Consider the following 20,952-nt stretch of genomic DNA (forward strand, 5'->3'; position numbering starts at 1 on the left):
CGACCCTCGTCTGATGAAGCACGAGGGTCGTACGCTACGGAGTACAACGCTGTTCTACTCTTGCAGTCTAAACGTGAGATTGCACAACACCTGTGTTAAGGCCTTCCTTATTCGCGGTACCTTTCATTCGCTTTTTTTTCTACTTCCAGCCGTATGACTGACAACGGTTTCATCGCGCGAGGTCATCATGTCTTCTAATAGAATCGAACTTTCAAACTTGGGTTGTGTAAAAATAATATATCCTACGCTGTCGATTTCTTAGCCTCCTCATGAGAACGGTAAGTCTTGCAACTTTGCTCTTGCGTATTCGTAATCGTAACAGATAAGAACGAAAGAAACAGTAAAAGCAAAGTCTCACAACAAAAATTTCCACATATTTTCTTGTCTTGGGGACGAAACAAGTCGTATGCGGAATCTGAAACAACTTTTAATGTAGTTACAACATATGCATGAAACTTAAGCTTCTTCTGGTCAACTAGAGTAGGCGACCTGCTATCACTCTTTTTTTTTTTTTTCGTGTTTCTTCTCAGTGACACTCGAAAGTGAAAAGGGTAGCGCTTTCAGGAGCAGATGAAGATATCAAAACCTTCTTAGGTCATACATAATTCCTTGCGTGTACGTCATTTCATGAGTTCGACACGTACTGAAAGTCACAATGGCGTCGCCCTCTCGGACATCCGAAACAGGTGAGGTCGCACTGATATACACTTCCGGGAACGACTTTTGTCGCTGGCCTTTGCACCTTGTATTGTCAGCCAAAGCGCGTGTCGTGAAAGAACTCAAGCCGTTACCTTTACTGCATTTTCACGTTGCTTGCCAGTTGATTATTTCCGAAGCTCATTCAATGAGGTCATACATACAGTGCTTGGTGAAGTGTATACCAAGCTCCAGGTACCTTTGAGCCTTGTTGCACACAAGGGCTCACTAAATATCTCGCACAGTATTCACTCGCGAGCAGTCGTAAGAGTGCCATCCGATCGGCACTCCCGTCGGGTTCTACTCTGTCAACCTCATGACCTCGTGACATTAACCGCACTCATTCTCTTACGGGTTCACTGAGGGGATTTAGAACAGGAGTCCCTACGACATGTACCATTCGCAGACGATAGCGTGCCATACGAACGCAACGTGTCGTGAACAGGTTCGGGTCACACGCCATTGCAAACGTCAACGTGCACGCGATAATGAAAAAGGCGGCGCCTATGAACGGCGGCGACACCGCTTGTAAACAGCGCGATTACTGTTTTTATGCGTCGTAGTGCAGCTCCTCTAGACCTCTGCAGCTGTTTTTGTACAATATTCTTGCAGTAACACAAAGGGATTTACAAACGTTGTCTCCTAACGCTGGCAACTCACCATGATTCGAAAACGCTAGCGCTAAGACTCATTCAGCCGGTGCTATTCTCCCATTGACTTGGGAGCAATCAGCTATCACAACAGTTACATCAGCGAAATGCGCTCACAAGTTTGTACTGGCCGGGAAATGTCGGCAAGCGGCAAAATAGAATGTCAGCAAATTCACGTGAGCACAAAATGATGCTTCCTGTAACATGTTTGTGGGACAAGATAGTGATCAGAACTGCCATTTAGGCCTGTTTGTGACTAAGTTCACCATTAAAAGTGCTAAAACTTAGAAACAGGGACGACGACACAAGACCACAACACCTCAATGCGCTACTTTGAACCGGTGCTTTGAAGTGTGTTGGTGTCCGCGTCGTCGTACTTGTTTGCAAGTTTTAGCACTTTTTAATCAAGCACTCATAATATTGTGATTTTGGCACGAGCGGCTTCAACGCGGTATAAAAAAAAATGACGCTTATTAAGCATCCCTGCGAAGCTGAGAGGCGGTGATTGAAGACCTCACTCGTATTCGATTATTGATGTTGCAATAAGGCTTGATATTTCTCGTGTAGCCGGCCGCATTGAAAAAATAAAACTTTATGAGGACGTCTTTCACTGCTCGTTTACATAATCGGGCAGATATGCGGGACAGTGCCAGAAAACTTTGCTCATAGTGTAAACGATATTTGTGGAAGACATTTATGTTAAGGGCCCTTTTTTGTGATATCTGGGCACACAGCAAGCTTGGAAACAAACAAATGGAGTACATCAAACGCAGCAGTCAATAACGGAGTGAAATTTCATATCCGTATAGCTACAAAAGTAGATTTAACTACTACTGCAAACATCTAGTTAACAAGTAAGCTATAATTTCCAAACGTAGTTAGCAGTTTTGGCAAAACTGCAAAAGATGTAGATATTGCCCATCTCTGTGTAAGACGTCTGAGTTCAAAAGCAAGATCCTGTGGTTTAAGCCCCGCTTGGTGCGTAGGGATTTTTGCAAATGTTGGGAAACCTGTGTCTGAAGAGATAGAAAGTAGTAAACCGTAACGAGTCGTGGCCCACACGATGCTATATTTGGCTTCGTTAATAGAGAGTTTTAGCAGACCGTTGATAGCGTGGCTTGCGTTGAATCGTATCAACCGGAACCAATCAGTGGAGCCACGTAGGGCTGCGATTGGTTCCGATAGACACAATAACCTAATCAACGGTATACTAAAAATCACTAATGACCTTCCCATAGGCGGTGCCTAACAGTTTCAAAATATGCATGTACGGGTATTGCGCTGCGAGATTGGCACTCCACGTGCACACATTCGTACAAAGTCACCTTATTATATGTATAATAGTATCGAAGGAACGGTAACAGAAACGGTATATTACCGAAATTCGAAATGATAACGATAACGGAAACGCGTAACACGTTCCCCCGTTACCGGAAACAGAAACTGAACGGAAATAACCGTCCGGTATTGATTTCGGGTAATGTCCTTTCCTGGTGTGCAATGTGACTGACTTTTCATTTTCTATTTGTGTTTTGGTGACCCCATTCCCTGTTATGTCCTGAAACACATGCCCCCTATACACCACCGACTCCACTACATAGCACGAGGACGCAAGGCTACGTTTTTTTTTTTTTTTTTTTTTTGCATCGCATCGCAGGTCGGGCTTGTAGGCTGAGCGAAGGCGAAGGAGAATGATGGGCACGACCTCAACCAACGCTGAGGGTCGGGATGAGCTTTCAGCGCGGTCTTCAGGTGTCGATGAAAGCGCTCGACCAGCCCGTTGGACGAGGTGTGATAGGCTGTCGTCCGTATGTGACGGGAGCCGAGAAGTGCGGTAAGGTCTTTTATAACATCCCATACACACGAGCACAGGAATAAAGAACAGAAAAGTAAACAATATGTACAGTTTTTGGACAAAAGTTTACGGAACACGCTCCGGCGCATTCCTTCCTCGGAGTGACACGCTAGCAGCGAATGATACCGTACGGACTTGCAAGCAGCTGACTGGGTTACCAAGGCACATGTATGTAAGTCCGTACGGTCCCATTGGCTGCCAGCGTGTCACTCTGAGGAAGGAATGCGCTCAGCGTGCTCCATAAACGTTTGTCCTGCACTGTACAATCAACATGAATGATCCTTCCAATTCTTCCGGTTTCGCAGTCGTGATGCCGAACAGAGTTCAACTGGGCAACTCTAATCCACGGGTCGACCACCGTTGCGTCCCGCATTATCCTAGTTGACTCGCGGCGCAAAACTCCACACTGTTATGGTGAACATGGCTACGGGTTGACAGGTACAGCGGACGATTTCTTCCGATAACTGCAGCGCGCGGAATAATTCCGCATGAGCTTTCTGTTTTACAATCGTCTACTCCTCGTTTGGCAAATGTAACGGACGACGAGGCATGCGCAATAATTAGGGGGCTGTCTCCTTTGGAGTGGCGGGCGAGTTATTAGGCATAAAATTTAGTTTAGTGACATTTAGTTTTGTTTAACCAATTAGTTTCGTATTTTTATCATTCCAAATTAAATCAGTCACACAAACTGAATTTATCTAATCTGTACACGTTTAAACAGCATCGCGAAAACGTTACAGAAATGTCTTAACTCTGACAAATACAAAGAACCGGAAATCCCTAAAATTCTACGTCACAAAAATAAACTAACAAAAATTTAAGAAGGTTGACAACAGTCACAAGCGGAATACTGTTATCGAACAAGGATAAATCTGCGCGTCTGTATCGCCGGCAGCGTCGAACCAGGCAGACGCACGTCATCAGTAACTGAAGCTGGAACGTCGTGCTTTTTGAAGCTATCAGTTCTGCATTCAAGCTACTGTTGATTCCTGTTGTCGTTTACCATCCCTCGATGCTGTGCATAACGCGGATACACAATATTTACACTGCGCGAGAGTTACGTGTAGCTCACGAGTGGCATGTCACGGAACTCAGCCAGGGCAGCACTCAATATTAGTCCAATATTGGCACTATCCCGGTTTCATTTGGCCTATGGGGGCCCAATCAAGCCAACGAAGCGCCAATAAATGGCAGTTTATTTGCTATATTTGTGTTATCTTGGCTCAACCGCACCAGACCACCTGAACACCATTGTTATTGAAGCCCGAACCATGTCGCCCATACCATTACGTTCTAAAATCGCTCAATGAACGATGGCACTTGATTGGTGCTAAATTGGACAGCCATCGAACCAAAGTGCCAATGTAGCCAGCTTTAAACCGATGCACCTTCATTGGCACCTCATTGGCAACCCTGAGCACAGCATGGCTCACTTTAACATTATCAAAATTCGTTATGTGAGGAAAAAATAGAACTATATTGATAAATTTTAACTTGTGGTCACGCGAAATGTTCTGGCAACAAATATTTCTATTTGTAGGGTTTACATGTTGCTAAATTTGAAATTATTCGAGTTACACTCCTGTCACACGGCAAACTTAATGTCATTCCCAGCGAAAGAGATTTGCACTGAATGGCATTCGTTCTATGTCACACGGTGAAACCAAATGGCAATACATGCGAATAGCATTCGCCCAGCGAAAGAGTTCGGGGAACTCATTCGCTTTTCCCTCTCGCACTGACTGCGCACCCTCGCAGTAGAGAGGTAGCAAAAACAAGAACGGTAAACCGTTTGAAGAAATAGAATGAAAAGTTGTAATCCAGTATTTTATCACGAATTTCATAACTTTTGACACGAAGGAAGGAATAGGCTTAACACTCTTTCTCGAACTCCCATCGTTCCCAGTCGCCAGTTTGCAAAGTGTGGCGCAGATTGGCATCTTACTTGTCTTTGCTTGTGATACTTAGCCAACTGAGCGTCGAAAGCTAGCGCAACGCTTTTGCGAAATAATCTAATGCTTGGCTGGTTTCATGAAAAAGATATAAAAACACAACTAAAATACGTGTGTAATGCTTCATATGTTCGGCCCAGACACGTAGAAGATACTACAAAAAAGTATTTAAAATACGTTACTAAATACTGCGCACAAAATGTATTTAAAATATAGTAAAGATAGTTAGATATGAAAGCATTTAGAGTAGAGTAGTAAATACCATGAGAAGTATTTAAGATACTTATAAGATACTCAAAAATAAACAGGCACAGAAGTGTCAAAATATGCCTGCAAATTAGACAAAGGCCTTGCAATGGCCTCCTAGAACGTAACACACAAAAAAGTAGTGTAGAACTCGAAGTTGGAATGCAGTGCAAGAGGACAATAAAAGGCTGAGCTATTTTGGATAACACGTCGGACACACACAGCACAAAAGAGGAGTCGTTGCACTGAGAGCCCTGTTTTAAAGTCAGAACACACGTGGTGTTTCAAGCCAAATGATAACAGCGTGAACTTCCTTTGAAAGGGCCTGGAAAGGTCAACTGTCGTCAGGTACGGAAAAAAGAAAGAAAAAAAGGAATGTCCATCTAAATATTCGACTAAAAGGAAAGGGTAATTAGAGTACTGAGTACTAAATACTGAAAATAGTATTTTAATTACAGTACAAATACTTTTCACGAAGCGTACTCAGTTTGATACTAAGATACCAACAAAAGTATTTAAGATACAGTATTTAGAGTTCGGTACTCAAGATACCTCCATGTCTGGTTCGGCCCCGGCCTCTTAATTATCGACAGTGACATCATTTGCGAATGACATTCTGTTTCTTCGTGTAGCTCGATGAAAGACAAACGAATGACATTCGGTGGGACTCTTATTCGTTGGGAATACAATTCAGCTTGTCGTGTGACAAGGGTATAACACACTTCAAGGCACGCACAACATACGTAGATATCGGCTTTATGGCCCGTGAAGCAGATAACGACAGTGGAAGCGGCAGTTCAAATAAAAAACACAGTATTTGGTACGTACAGCGGTAGGCTGTTGTACGTAAGACTCCTCGAAGCAATTACAGATGCATTGTAAGTTGCTCAGACATATGTCCCTCACCGTTACAGGAGTGCTACACCCACTTTTACTGGACAGCCTCTATGTTGAGAGCAACGAATGGTCACTCTAAAGAAGGAGATTTTACTTATCTGTTTCGTACTCTTTGAGGGTAAGAGGTTATCCCAATAACCCAGTTATTACCTGCGTTGGAGGCACGCGCTTCAAGCAGCTGTAACCTTAGTAAGCCCAGCATTGTTCCCCCATTTAGCATGCGTGTTCTTCAGGGATGTGAGGATTACAGTTTCCCACATAATGATTTCACCATAGTAGAGGCTAGTCCTCGGGTCCCGCCGTGGTAATCACCTCCATGTTTCAATAGCTCCCTGACTATGTTTAAGAAACAGAACACACCACCTGTTGTGCTCCAGCAGGAGTTTGAATCCCTTAGAGAAAGTATTGGGCAACACAGAGCTTTTTACACTGACGGTTCCAAAACACGCACCTCAGTCTCATGCGCAATGGTAACCGATGGACTCACACAGTCACATCGTCTACCTCGCATGCTCTCAGTTTTTAATGCCGAAGTATACGGAATAATCCTTGCACTGAACTACATCTTAGAAAGTCACACCAAGTCGTCAGTCATTTACACAGATTCTCTGAGCTCTTTTCAAGCAATAGGCAACATAGTGATGTCCAAAAACCTCCTTGTGCAGAAGGCACAGTGCCTTGCTGGTAAGGTAATTAAAAAGGGTCTCTCTTTAACATTCTGCTGGGTACCCAGTCATGTGGCTATACCCGGGAATGAACTCGCTGATGCAGCTGCTACAGCTGCTCTTTCACGTGAGGTGAGTCCTTTTGATGTACCGTCCCAAGACCTTCGGCCTACACTTATGAGGGCCATAAATAGCAGATGGCAGCAGCACTGGGATACACTACACACCAACAAACTTCACCTGGTTAAGCCCACCATTGTAAAACCGACACAGATTTTTAACAGTCGTCTTCATGAAGTTGTTTCTGCCAGGTTGAGAATTGGGCACACTCATTTGACCCACAGTCACCTCCTCCGCAATGAAGAGGCTCCGCATTGCATGCGATGCGACGAGACAAAATCAGTCCTTCACATGCTCATTACATGTCCATCACATGAAACACACCGACTTCACATTTCCACGAGCTCTACACATACCACACACCTCTACATCCATCCCTTTTGCTGGGGGATGAGGCTCTTGTACCATTTGAACGGGTGTTTAATTTCTTTGAAGACGTCAGTGTTTTAAACGCATTGTAGTTTTAGCTTTATGTCCTTTTGTTCTCTAACTGTACAGTTTTATCTTAGCTGAATCACTATACCTTTAACTAGTACTTTCCCTATCATTGTCTTGGCGCATTATGGCCTTCGTTGCTTATGCGCCAAGAAAACCTGAATCATCATCATCACCCACTTTTACTCCAGGTACGGGTTGCATGTGTAATTGGTACGGCTTGCAAACTTTGCCAACGATTCCGATTGGTACTGCGATGCATCTCAATGAAGGCTACTGAGGGATGATCGCATATGTTTCCTGTGAATGGCTAGTTCTGAGGGACTACCCAGATCCCAGAGGGAGAAGGATCTTATAATTCCACTCCCGCGTGCCACCGTTGGCGAAGTTGGACAAACACACATAAAATATTATAAAATAAATGAAAAAAAAAGACGCTGAGTGTGATGGCGTTCCTGTTTTCGTGCTGCACATTACAGAGGTTTAGTAGATCGTACGGTATCGCGTTTGCGTACGTAAGGGATAGCGTTAATGGTTCTGCGCACGCCCATAATATAAAGAGTTGCTTCGCGCAGTGCGCAGATCCACCAACGCTATCCCTTACGTACGATCTACTACAACTCTGTATTAAAACTAGACTTGTATGGCAGTTAACAGCTACAGATCATACATATTTTGCATTTGCTTACCACGCGCTTGCAACATTAGACCATTATTGGCAGTTTCATTGGCGGAATATCGGACCGCGTTGCACAGCCAATATCGGACTAATATAACTTACATTGGCTGCTAATGTTGCAACGATATTGATCCAATGATGGTGTGTTTCCTGGGAGGGCTCACGCTGATTCGCTGATTCACTTACCTGCACTGTTCCTAAAAGGATCTCGCATGCGTATGCGGCTGACCCTATGTGGGACTGCTCCGTGATCCGACCTCGGCTCTCCCAGTACGGGTTCAATTCGTTGCGTCAAGCTTATCATACCTGTCTGTTTAAGTAAAGAGGCACGACGTCGTATGATACATAAGAACCTTATAGAAATGTCACAAATGTCCAAACGGGGGAGAAGGAAATGAAACACTCGTACCAACTTAATGACACCGTCAGCGTCATCCAGCATCAATGACGCCATCTTGTGTGGGTCGCTGTATAAGTTTTCCTCAATTTTAGATCCATCAATCTATTTTCGAAAGAAAAAGAACATAAACACAAAGTAGGAACAAGTCATAAAGATTACAGCATGACCGATAGACAAATGATAGATAAGAAGCACAAATGCGCAAATGAAACATGAAAAAAAGTGGTCTTAATTAAGACCACTTTTTTTTCATGTTTCATTTGCTTTCATTTCATTTTCATGTTTCATTTGCGAAAAATACTTAAGTATTTTTCGTGCCGTACTTATCGCTCAACAGATATAGCGACACACCCTTTCCTCCTTCACAAACAGCCTTGACATCTGGTCACATGACGTCATCCGTAGGATACCGGCACTGTCGCCAGCAGGCAGATGTGCTGCCATCGGTCGCTATATTGTAGATCCCATGCAAGTAGTCACCCATGTCGCACTCATAACCTCGAGGGACCTACGGTATGGCGGCGAGGTGACGTCGGTGAATAAACCCTATTCCGCGTTGTTCTTGCTAGCGGGCGGCCTTCGTTCATGAAGTGCACGCAAGAGACCGCTCTGATCAGACGCGTTTTTTGCGCGACGGAGAAAGGTCACGCGGTATTTTTGGAAATCCGCGGGCATTTCTTAGGACCCGGGATAAAAAAATGAAGCTTAACAGGTAGCCAATTGCAGCCATCGGAATTCGTAACCTCATGTCACCGTGGACAACGCTTTCACTTTAATCCTAATAATAAAAATGTTACATGTATACTTTCAATCAATGAATTTCTTAATTAGAAAAAAAAAAAACGCTTAATATATTTTCACGACTGGTAACCGCGTGCAGACGGTCTCATTCCAGTGCGATGCGCCATTTTTTTTATTTTTAAGGCGGTGGTGTCCAGTTTAAACGAAACACTCTGTATATCTCACAAGGCGTCCTCAATCTCCTTTATCTCGGCCGCACACCCTTGTGACTTATGCACAGGTGCGGTAGCTTATGCGTCACCGTAAAACCGGGACCCGGGTGTGAACACGAGGCTCATTTTTCTTATGGCGCCTGTCGTGAAGACAGGAAACTTTGCCCCACAACGAGTGTAAGTAAAGTATAACGCGTCCAGACGTCCCGATATAGGCGGGACAAGTTTCGCCTTTAAGGTCGTAGTCCCGCTGGCCCACCAACCTGCTTGTGGGACGGTGCTTTGTCCCGCTTTGGCTGCAACGAACCCCAAATGACCGCACCCTCACCCCAAACCCCAATCCAGAAGATGTCGGTTCCAGTCCTACAGCTGGCTAACCTGTTCCCGCCAGTGACTTCCATCTTTCATCGTTAATTTCTTAGGCAATTTGAGGCTTTGTATGTATTTGTCCTTTCGATGTTGTGCCAGCCTCAGAACATCAGTTGTCTCATGCCGAAATGGTAATTCGGGTTTAGGTAACTTATTCTGTACTTACATATTTTTCTACGTAATTTCCATTTTCATCACTGTTGAGTGCAATCATTTTGGCAAACACTGAAGCTTTCTCGAGGCTCAACGTCTGCTCGTCTGTCAAGCGAATAAACTTTCGACCACCTTCTTGTCTGGCTTCCAGCATTGTCGGATAAACAATAGAGCCATCAGTGATTCCTGAAAGAAATGGAGTGGCGTACGAAATCGAGCGAAATACTTCCACTTTTTTGTGATTTTAAGTAGTTACGTACGTTGTAATAGCCTAAGAACCAGCATTTTTAAAAGTATGTGAAGAAAAATAAATGAGGTGTATTTTTATTTTACTACTTAATTCACTGTTGCTAAGGCTGTAAAAAAACTATGTCCTTGAAGTTGTTGCAATAGATTGATGCAAGCGCTGTTCCTAGAAATACCAGAACGTTTTTGACTGGAACCTTCATACCAACTTGGGAAACGGCAGCGAACCACCAGATCAGCGGTGAATGGCCTATCATATCATCAACCTATGTATATACAGGGTGTCCCACCGAAAAAGGGCCAGGGGCTAAAAAAAGGACGGAGTGCTGGACACAAATGGAACCAATTGTACGTGTTTAGCAGTTGTGTGGTCTATCCAAAAAATTTTTTTCATCGCCCCTTGTTAATTAATTAGCGGTAATTCATTTTCTAACTTTTCAATTATAAAAGCTACGAAGTTGTCTCAATGAGAACATCTGATCTCTTCGGTCGCCTGGTACCAAAGCGGTTTTCAGAACAAAAATCCGTTCGATAAAAATGGTGTTCCTTCACGAATTTTTTGTGAACGATCTATCGAACGGATTTTTGTTCTGAAAACGGCTTTGGTATCAGGCGACCGAAGAGATCAGATGTTCTCATTGAGACAACTTCGTAGCTTTTATAATTGAAAAGTTAGAAAATTAATTACCGCTAATTAATTAGCAAGGGGCGATGAAAAAAATATTTTTGGATAGACCACACAACTGCTAAACACGTACAATTGGTTCCATTTGTGTCCAGCACTCCGTCTTTTTTTTAGCCCCTGGCCCTTTTTCGGTGGGACACCCTGTATGTGTCTATGAGTGTGTGTGGGGGGGGGGGGTTCACGTCACAGCATGGCTACATAATCTGATTGCGCAGCCCGCGAGGAGTGTTGAGGACAAAAAGGATATTAAAGCACGGGCGTAAGACAGGTCTGTGCCTCGAAGTCCGGTACTGGGCTGATACTGGGCATCGCAGTTGACTAGCGGGGTGCGATTACGGTCCGACAACTGGGAGCGAACATCGACAAAATAGTACGCGGTCGCTGTCACGTCGTGGTGTAACTTGAAAAATAGATTGCACCGTTTAGCTCGCTTAGGACCAACTGTATTCCTCTGCCGTTCAAGTTCATCAGGAAGAAAAGTAGCCGAAGCTCTTTGGCTGTACGTAGAATATGTGCTTACAAGTGCTCAAACGCTGCCATACCAGCACTGGACAGATGTATCGGCCTTATTGGGCCATCATTAGCAGTGCGCAGGTTGGCGACTTCTGGGCGAGTGGCGTCTGAAGGCCACGTAGCGCGTGATGTCCTCCCGTCGGACAGCACGTGCTACGTCACCTTCTGACGCCACTCGCTCAGACGTTGCCTACCTGCGCAATATGGCCGATTCAGATGTCCAGTGCTAATATGGCGGCGTTTGAGCACTTGTAAACCGTTATATTTCCTAGCTGGACCATGTCCAGATGAGGTACAACACCTGACTTGGGTCGAAAAAATACTTTTCGGACACGGAAAATGGTGTGGTTAAATGAAATTCGTTTTCAGTATGCCCCTCTCCTTCCTGGAATGAAAAGAGGTACGTATCATTCGCCGTTCATATCACTTACTATTACATCTTCGTGACTGACACCCGTGCGCGATCTCCGAGATAGTTCGTGGGCGTGATAGTGAGGCCCGGGTCCCATAGCTTTATGCGAGCAGCAGCAGCAGTGCGGCAGCAGCAACACGGCAACATGGCAGCAGAGCAGCTCTCTGCTGCCACAGCACTGCTTCTAGAGGCGTCCCATAGCTCGTTTTGAATTAGCGGCAGCAGCGACGTAGGAGACCCAAAACGTGTTGGCAACTGCGGCATTGTGCAACTGCGTGCGCTGTAGCTAAGCCTTAGTACACACACGTAGGAATGCAATCCTAGGTGAAAGGGTTTTGTTTGTGAGATACATTGTGGATATGTAGCTCATAAGTGGACTTTGAAATGATTTTGGTAGGTGGTGGTCTGAGCCTCATATTACCTGATTGACTCTGTGTTGATGTGTAGTCAGTTTCGTGACATTTAATGTGGGTTCGTCGTTTCGCACTGCTGTGCAGAACAACCTTTGCTGTGGTTGTGTGGAGATATCTACGGGATTTTGCCGTATAAATGTCGCCTCGTTACTAGTATTCGATATTTTGATTTACCGTGACTGCCAAATGCGTACGTGACTGTTAGTGAAAGAAAGCTGTCTAACGAAAACAAAGGCCCCTTCTGCTAGTCATCACTAGTTTCTGCCTGTTTTCACAAGGCAACGAGTTCATTGTCTATCCCTATGGAACTTTTTTGTTGTCTGAACATTGCCTATCTCTATCGAACCCTTTTCAAGGGTCAGGTTCATGTACAACAACATAGTTCGCAAGTCGTCGAGCCCCACAAGAAATGTGGTTCGTATGGTTTTCACGCAGTATGGACGTGGAAGCAATTTGCTTGTACGTTATCACTCAGGGCACGGCTCATAAAGTAATTTCCAGAAAACAGGCGAACATGTTATCTGCAACTCTGGTACAAGATATGTTTCGCGCAGGTTTGCTTAAGGTTTGCTTTGCGAGTGAAAATGCAACATAGTTCCATGATTCTGCCAAAAGGTTTTTTTTTCTCTAGGACTGTTCTTTCTTTTGTGTATTTATTACGCGCTGTGGAACACATTTCAGGGTATATATGTTTTACATAGCAACAAGCCCAGCTATCTCATGCGTAGATGGAATTAAAACACCAACATTATTTTTATGAAAGATGGCTCCGGCTACTGTTTACTCATTTCCTCTTCAAATGACCATAAATACGCTGGCATAATTGTCTCTCTTCCCAATACTCCTACCTGAAGGGTTTAATCTACAAGTTCTTAAGTGTTAGCAATAACTTATTCTGCTCTAATCAATCGGTTTAAAAAGAATGTTCTTTCTTACCTGCAGCGTGTCGCCAAAACAAAAGCGTCAGAACCAAGGTAACCGACATTCTTCTCAGAACATGAAAAGAAGGCTAAGGTTTTACGATTTAATTGCACGTGGTCCAACGAAAGCGCCTTCTGGAAAGCAAGTAAACTTTTTGTCTGCTCCAGGTGCTTTTGCTGTTACTAGGCCCTCCTCACATATAATTATGATGTGAACCTTTTGTAAGGAAGCCAATTAATCGTTTGAACAACAATTGTGAGGTGCTCATGACTTTTCGAGAATGTCAGGGCAATGGAGAACGATCATCCAGACAGTGAAAATTATCAACGACATAATTTTGATTTTATTTTATTTTTCTTAAAGGAGCCTGCCAACAGCTGTGGGACAGCCAGGGGCAGCGCACCGCGTCGGACCGTACAGTATCAGGCACAAAATAAACTCACATAAGCCAAAGATCATTTAACAGACAACAACTCCTAAAATATTGAAACTCCATAGAAATATCAATCTCAGGACAAGAAATACTATTGTACAGAGACTGGATCCGAAAAGTGGGCAATATTGGATGATTAGCACCGGGATAAAATAATGGACGTTGCCTTGTAGTATGACCCGAGCAATTAAAATAATACAACATAGATAAAAAGTAATAATGTGACACAATCGTGCGTTTTCGGCTATAAGACACAATCTTGCTTTTTAGGGGATTCAAAAATAAGTCATTCACTTTACAACAAGCGTTAACGACCAAGACGTCAGTCTGCGAAATATAGCAATCTCGAATGCAATTAACCTCACGAAAAATATTGGTATCATCAGCAAATTGCAAAATGTTAGAGTCTTTAACATGGGTCTAGGTCGTTGACAAATAATAGAAAAAGGAGGGGACCAAAGTTAGAACCTTGGGGTTACCCAGAAGTAGAAGAGTAAGAAGCCGACAAAACGTTCTGTATTCGTACCTAATTTAGACGATCACATAAGTAGCTCGGAAACCAGGAGATATAAGTACCGCATAAACCATACAAGGACAACTTCAACAGCAATAACGTTGTCCTAACAGAATCAAAGGGCGTCGACAAATCAAAGTACACTGTCAACTTGGGAACGGCTAGAGACATGCCTACCGACGATATCCATAAAAGCACAGAGGTTAGTTTCAACTGATCATCCTGATAAGAACCCATGTTGAGCATCACAGAACTTGGGCTTAAAAAAGTCCATGGATCTAACAGAGACGATTAACTCAAATACCATGGAAAGAGTAGGGTAAGGTGGGGCAAGATGAGACAGTAATTTGCAATTGAATATGAAATTTCTATATTTGGTCTTTTCAAAGAAAAAAAAAGAAAGAACTAGTCATAGGCGTACTCTCAGGGGTCTAGAGCTTCTCACCGGCAATGCCAGTGACGTCACTGGAAGAGACCAAGCAGGGAAGGGCCATTTCGACCGGAAGCCGGCAGTTGGTTTCGAATTCGATGCTTTATGAAAAAACACGAACGAATTTTGCAAAACTTTTTTGGTGTTTTCTCCTTGAAAGGCATCTCCAAGTGGATATCACATTAACTATAGAATTTCGGATTCCTCGCGGACACCACCTTTAAGCTGGAGAACTCCCGAATCAGGTTCTACGTGAAAGGGAAACAACTCGGCGCTTCCTCCGTTTGCGTCCGCACAATCGAGTTACTTTTATCGAGTGGCTCAGATGACACGCTGGAGCCCCACTGGCTTTGTTGCTAAGGGTGTAACTCCGCCGCAAGCCCCTTGGTCTCTTCCGGTTCCGCCCATCTTCGTTGTCTCTCGGATCTTCTGGAACGAAGAGACCAAGTTCCCCTAGAGTCCTTTGAGACCATTCTTGTCTTCTGGTAGATGGGAATTTTTCCACTTCTACAGCAGTATACACGTATGACACTTCCAGAAATGGCAAGTACGCATCGGCCTCCGCAATATCATCCGAAGGCAGAGTGCAAGGATGATGCCTTTCGCAACCAACCTCATCAACAGCTGCAAGACTCTATGTCATTCTATTCTTACTTCAACACATAGTTGATTTCAGCCCGCGAGAATGCTCAATGTCTGCACTGCAAGCTATTGAGAACACAGGCACACAAGGCCTGTCCGCACTCCTAGTCACGTACGTGTGAATGGCTTACCAACATGTGTACGAAGCAGGGCACAGGCTCGTTCTCCACTGGGTTCCAGGCCAGCCCATTGTGGCGCCGTGGGGAATAAACAGACTGACGGCTCTGCAGAAGCAGCTCTCTCATCTAGCAGACGAACAAGTACGGCACTGTTGAGAGAGCGTGGCTCCATTCTACCATGAGTAGTGGCACTCCTGGCTTCCCGCCAATGGACAACTAACATTTACTCCACGTTTATGCTTGCCAGAGTTGATCCGACACTCGCTTTCCGGACGGCACAAAAGACCTCTCGACAAGAGGCTGCATTAATTCATCAGACGCGACTCAATGTGGCTTTTACAGCTCAGTGGCGAAACCGCTTGCGACAAGTTAAGTCTCCATGATATTGTCATTGTGGTGATCTGGAAGATATAGAGCACAACCATCTCCATTTCCCGCACTACCAAACTTTTCTAAATGAGCTGTACTCTCGCCCTCTCACCAGGTCGAAATTGCTTGGTCCATGTTCAAGTCCACCTCACCAACGCTCTGCCCTAAAAACTCTCCTAAACTCTTTGGACACCGTTCCTCATATATTTTACCACATTACCACCAGCAGTGGGGTAGAGTATAGCCCCAGGCGATGAGATCCAATGAAATCCTTTCCGATCATCATCATTAAAACACAGTCGTTGTGTTCATTCTTAATTATTTAATACTTTTCTTGCTTTTGGAGCATGTGTGGTCGGTTTATTGCAGAACGAGAAGCGTTATACGTGCCCATCGATTGGGTACCAGGGCACATCTTTGACACGGCCAAGCTTACTATATGCCTGAAAGATGTACGGATGGAACATTGTGTCTGCTGGATGTCTTGGCAACAACCGCGACGTCCAAACGATACAGCAACCCTGGCCCTGTTCTGAGCGGTGAATATGGTATTTCAACCGAAGCTCAGACCCACTTTTCAACGGTTCAGCCATCTTATTTTGTTGATGTTGGTTCAGCGAAAACCCATGTAACAGTAGCCATATCAATCTTGTAAATAAACTGTGAATAAGTGTGTTCTATGACTTGTAATTTTCTTTAGTTTGGGGGCTTGGTATGGGAAACACAGGGCACCACTACTGTGAAAGGCACATCCACATTGCATTCTGGTCTCCTGGAACAGACCATTGGCAAGGATACGACAAGGAAGCCAGACACCGCAACAAGGCGCAATGTTAAGCAAAAAGCTGACGATGAGTCATTTACCAGCTACATGTATGATGTTCTTGCCATTTACCGCCGTTATCGATCCTCAAATGTCGCAGGGACATAATGTTTTTGCTCTCTTGAAAGGCTTGTCTCCTACCCTAGTTACCTCTGTTGCGGCTAAGGAATAACGTAATGTCCTAGACCTGGCAAACGACTGTACCCGGATGGAAGAACACGGAAAGGAAAGTATCCACGATGACTCATATTCACACCATCCCATCGGCGCTTGCGAAGACAACTCACGTCCGACCGGTATCGCACGCTGAGGCACTGTGAGGGGGAAATAGTTCGCGAAGAAATTTCTGCCCTTTCGTTCGGCACTACAAATAGCACCGCAAATACAACCAGTTCCAATGCTAAGCCCGATCATATGGTGAACGAGTTCTCGGATATATGGTGAAGACGGGGCTGTCAGCTATCACGATGCCCCCTTCACGAACGTGCGCTAGTGTTCGGCCGTAGCACCTCGTAGTGTTGAGCCGCCAGCTCAGTCATGGTCCTGTAGCTCACCACGTGCAGGACCGAACCACTACCTCCCGCCCATTAACCGCTACTGCTGTCGTTTCCCTGGTCATATCTCCCGATTGGCAAGTACGCTAGGACTCCGGCTCAAAAACATTCTACATTGTTTACTAGCGCATTGTGAACTACTTGTGCAGGTTGTACTAGAGCAACAGCTGCTGCTCCGAGTTTATCTCTGTAAGTCTGCCTCACTTTATTCCAAAGCATCCCTACCAATGTTGAACAGCCGCTCTACTGGGACACTGCAAGGGACCAACGCTTCCTCCATACTGCGGGAACGCTGACCACCGAAGTCTTTTCTTGTCATCAGAGTAGCGGTAACGTTTTATATTGTAGACATGACAAAATTAAGTTTAATTTGAGGACCTTTACGAGGCTAGAGTGCCAGCGTTTACTGCTGTGCGAGGGTACTGCGAGAAAAGTCTGGCATATGCTGAGGTTTCACCACCGGTAGCCTCGAGTCGAGGGCCACCTCCGAAAGCAGTGGACGCGCCGCGAGCTTGTTTCTGAGTAGCGGTGGTACCTACGCCCTTCTCACATCTCTATTATTCCTTTAGAGCTACGGGCAGTTGTGTAAGCCACGAATAACAGGCGACAAATGGTAGTGAAAGAAAATGCGCACGCTTTTCAAAATTATTGCGAGAAACTGACGACTCTGGAACTAACTAGCTATTGTACAATAGCTAGTTACTTCCAGAGTCGTCAACTTTCGTCAACACTCGTAACTTTCAGCTGTAACTAGTTACAGCTGCAAGTTACTTTCGTTGGAAGGCTAACTACTTACAGTTAGCATACTTCTAAACTGCTTCCCAAGACGGGTTACCTTTACGGTACCTTTAACATTGAAACTTTATGTGTTTCAAAGGCGGATGTATAGCACTTGAAAGGAACCTTCTGACTGAGGGACACCGGAACTGAATTTTTGTGCTGCCAGTCACATGAAAATTACATCATTTGGAGCCGATTTGTGGTAGAACAGTTGGGGCGAAGCGAATATGTGCCGAAGTGGAGGCCCGCGTGCCTTATGTGGCCCGCCTGGGGTTGCCCAGCGGCCCGCGTGGCCCCCGAGCAAAAAAAAAAAAAAAAAAATCGCCCAAAGCTTTATGAACGGTCGTAGCGGTTTCACTAGGCTTTGTACTCGTGCAGCTTCTTTGGCGTTAATCAGTGGTAGAAAGCTGTTGCCACTGACCTATAACAGCTGACAACTCTCTCACTAGAAGAGACGAGCAGGGCCGGGGGGCACATAACAACAGCGAAGACGACAAAAGTAACACAAAGACAGCCATGGAACGTCGAACTTCCAACTCTTAATCATAACCACACATTTATTAATGTGACAATAGGTTGAAAGTTTCGACGTTGCCTGTCTTCTCTCTGTTGCTTTCGTCGTCTTCGTTGAGGAATTTTTAAACCTGTGCCTGCATCTGATGTTTACATGATTAATATTACTAGTACATTCCTACTAAAATTTCTAAACAAGCCTTACTGGCCTATTTGTAATACTGGAACCTTCAATCTCACGAGAAACGGACCGGTTCAGTCGCAGGCTTGGTGGTCTCCCCAGTGAATTCGGGCGAAGATTCTTCGAGTGCAGGAGGCTTGCAACTAAAGTTTTTGGCTCGCCGTTTTCCGCAGTTGTTGACAACATGGCTGACTAACAAATGGAACTGAGTGGAGGAAGGGAGTTGCCTCAGGACAGAAGCCGCCGATATTTCGAACAGAGACTGTTCTTCTGGCTGTATATTGAAACAACCCATTCTCGTTTGTACCCTCCGCGTCCCTACCCGTTCTCAAAACTCCCTTCGCGGCACGCTCTTCTCAAAACTAACCATACCGGTTTTTCTCAAAATAACCCTTTCGTATAACTACCCTGCTTATTTCAACCCAACGGTGGTAGTTTGCGCTTTCTGCGTGCGGGTTTTTAAATAGGCAATGGAACATAGCTTTTGTTATTTATTTATTTTTCTGCTCATTTTGTTTTTATTGTAACCGCTGTACGACGCATACAAAATTTTCTGAGAAGGGCTACAGACCACAGAATTGCTTCGCTTCGTTTAAAAACTGGAGCATCGTCAGCCTCTCGTTGTTGAGGTCCGATTCGAGTTGCTCCAGCTTTCTGTCTTTATGCACCCATTTTCGATCCCGGGCACGAAGGCTGCCTTCGTGAGATAGTTGCAGCAGGTGGATGCTGTTCAGCGCTTCGTCCTTCTTGATAAGATCGACGAACGAATATATATTTGGGTGCGCTTTGTTGACCCGTGCATTAATTTTTCGATGCCACGCTTCAAGGTGGTTGTTTGTCCTCGGACCACGGTTGCCGTTGTGATTCCACTGATGAACTTCGAAGTTTCCCTCCATCCACGTGCTTTCGAAGTAGTCGATTAGTCGATCGACGTTGGGCTCTCCAGCTTCCTGTCCATCTTGCCGAAGCACTGCCCACGCACGCGGCACCATAGGGGGTGGGAGGAAAGCGAGGGACACCATTTTCCGGACCAGCGACTTGACTGCGGGCACCTCGTGGTACGTGGTTTGCAACGAAAGTCGCTGCACTGCGGCCCACACTCTTTGGGAAAAGTGGAAGTGACATCCACGATGCACGGCGCTTGGGAACACTGTTCTCAATGCTTGGATAAGTCCCTGTTCAAAGTCGGTGAAGAATAGCGTTGGAGTAGGACTAGCGTATCCTGCTGATATGCAAGCGTCTTTCAGAAGAGAAAGTGCGCACGAGTAGATCGCCGTCGACCTCCCGGGCAAAAGGACATAGGCACAGGGAAGAAACCTGCCGCCAACGGACAGGTGGACAGTCAGAAGTTGGTCGAACACTCGGCGAACAACGAAGAATGTTCCGTCTAAAAAAATCTCATGCGCCTGAGCAATTAGCTTCAGGCCCGTGGGGGATGCAAACCCCAGAATCCGTTGGTCGACCGACTGATCTATCACAAGAAAGGGCTGACCGTCCTCCGTTACTCTGTAGTGGTCAGGCAGGTCAACGTCAGCAGCCGAACTCGGCAGTGGTGGTTGAAGCTTGTTCTTTTCTCGGTATATAGTGTCTTTCAGGCTATTAAACGTAGGAAGCTCCCCTAATGCGTCGCGGTCTGCCTGGAAATGAACGAAACAAGCACTCCAATAAGGGCACAGAGTTGCGCGCACTTACGCGGCTTTCGGCACGTGACAAAATAATGAATGAATGAGCACGTGATGAATAAAATGCTCACAGTTTGCGATATCCTGAGAAGCTCGGCATTGTACAGTTCTGGGGCTGCAACATGGGGGCTTTGCCTTGCTTTGTCCTTCAGTACTCCTCAGAACTCATCTTTAAGCGCTGCCGCACTGTCCGCGGGATGGTTGTGCTCGTCTGCAATGCGTGCACACCCACGCATAAAATTTAAATATAACAAATACTACAACGATTTATACCGGCTGGGAAGCCATGCTCTAGAAATTAAGAAGCCGTATCTGCACATTATTTGCAGTTCATTACAATGGACTGGTACTTACGGAGACGTCGTCGCACTTGCTCGCCTTCGGTGATGACGCTAGCTTTGCAATTACCAGTCAGGTACGATGCGCACCGCCACGCTGGGCTTCCGTTTTGGTTCGTCCGTTTCTTATGATATCTATAACCTTTCAAATGTAAGCACGGGTTCTCCTTCTGGGTCTTTAGAATCACAAAGTCCGCCATGGTCCTCCAGTCGACACGTCTACAGCAGCAATGAGTGTTTCAACTTTGAACCTACATGCACATGTTTCGACATGACCCAGATACGGAGTTCTGTGCAGAGCTCCTAGGACAACC

The 20,952-nt window shown here is 45.2% G+C and overlaps 2 protein-coding genes across 2 annotated transcripts in view; both read right to left on the minus strand.

The window, feature by feature from the left end:
• The window catches only part of LOC135378443 (venom metalloproteinase antarease TserMP_A-like), a 58,025-nt gene extending 44,584 nt beyond the window's left edge, over positions 1–13,441 (minus strand). Inside the window, exons 1-4 of the mRNA XM_064611485.1 lie at positions 13,276–13,441; positions 10,084–10,256; positions 8,605–8,697; positions 8,382–8,505 (exon numbers count right to left, since the gene is read on the minus strand). Of these exons, the coding sequence (XP_064467555.1) occupies positions 8,382–8,505; positions 8,605–8,697; positions 10,084–10,256; positions 13,276–13,324 (439 nt within the window). The 5' untranslated portion in view covers positions 13,325–13,441. The remainder of the gene's footprint in view (positions 1–8,381; positions 8,506–8,604; positions 8,698–10,083; positions 10,257–13,275) is intronic.
• A 5,740-nt stretch (positions 13,442–19,181) lies between these two features.
• Positions 19,182–19,640, minus strand: LOC135378057 (uncharacterized). The gene has a single exon (XM_064610903.1). It carries the CDS (start codon positions 19,638–19,640, stop codon positions 19,182–19,184), a length of 459 nt encoding a protein of 152 aa, XP_064466973.1.
• Positions 19,641–20,952: the final 1,312 nt, after the last annotated feature.

This window comes from Ornithodoros turicata, chromosome 1 (assembly GCF_037126465.1).
Source record: "Ornithodoros turicata isolate Travis chromosome 1, ASM3712646v1, whole genome shotgun sequence".
In the NCBI taxonomy this organism is placed as follows: Eukaryota; Metazoa; Arthropoda; class Arachnida; order Ixodida; family Argasidae; genus Ornithodoros; species Ornithodoros turicata.

What these genes read in the sequence shown, in the direction of transcription:
- LOC135378057 (XM_064610903.1), bottom strand. Translation starts at nt 19,640, where the DNA reads ATGGTGTCCCTCGCTTTCCTCCCACCCCCTATGGTGCCGCGTGCGTGG.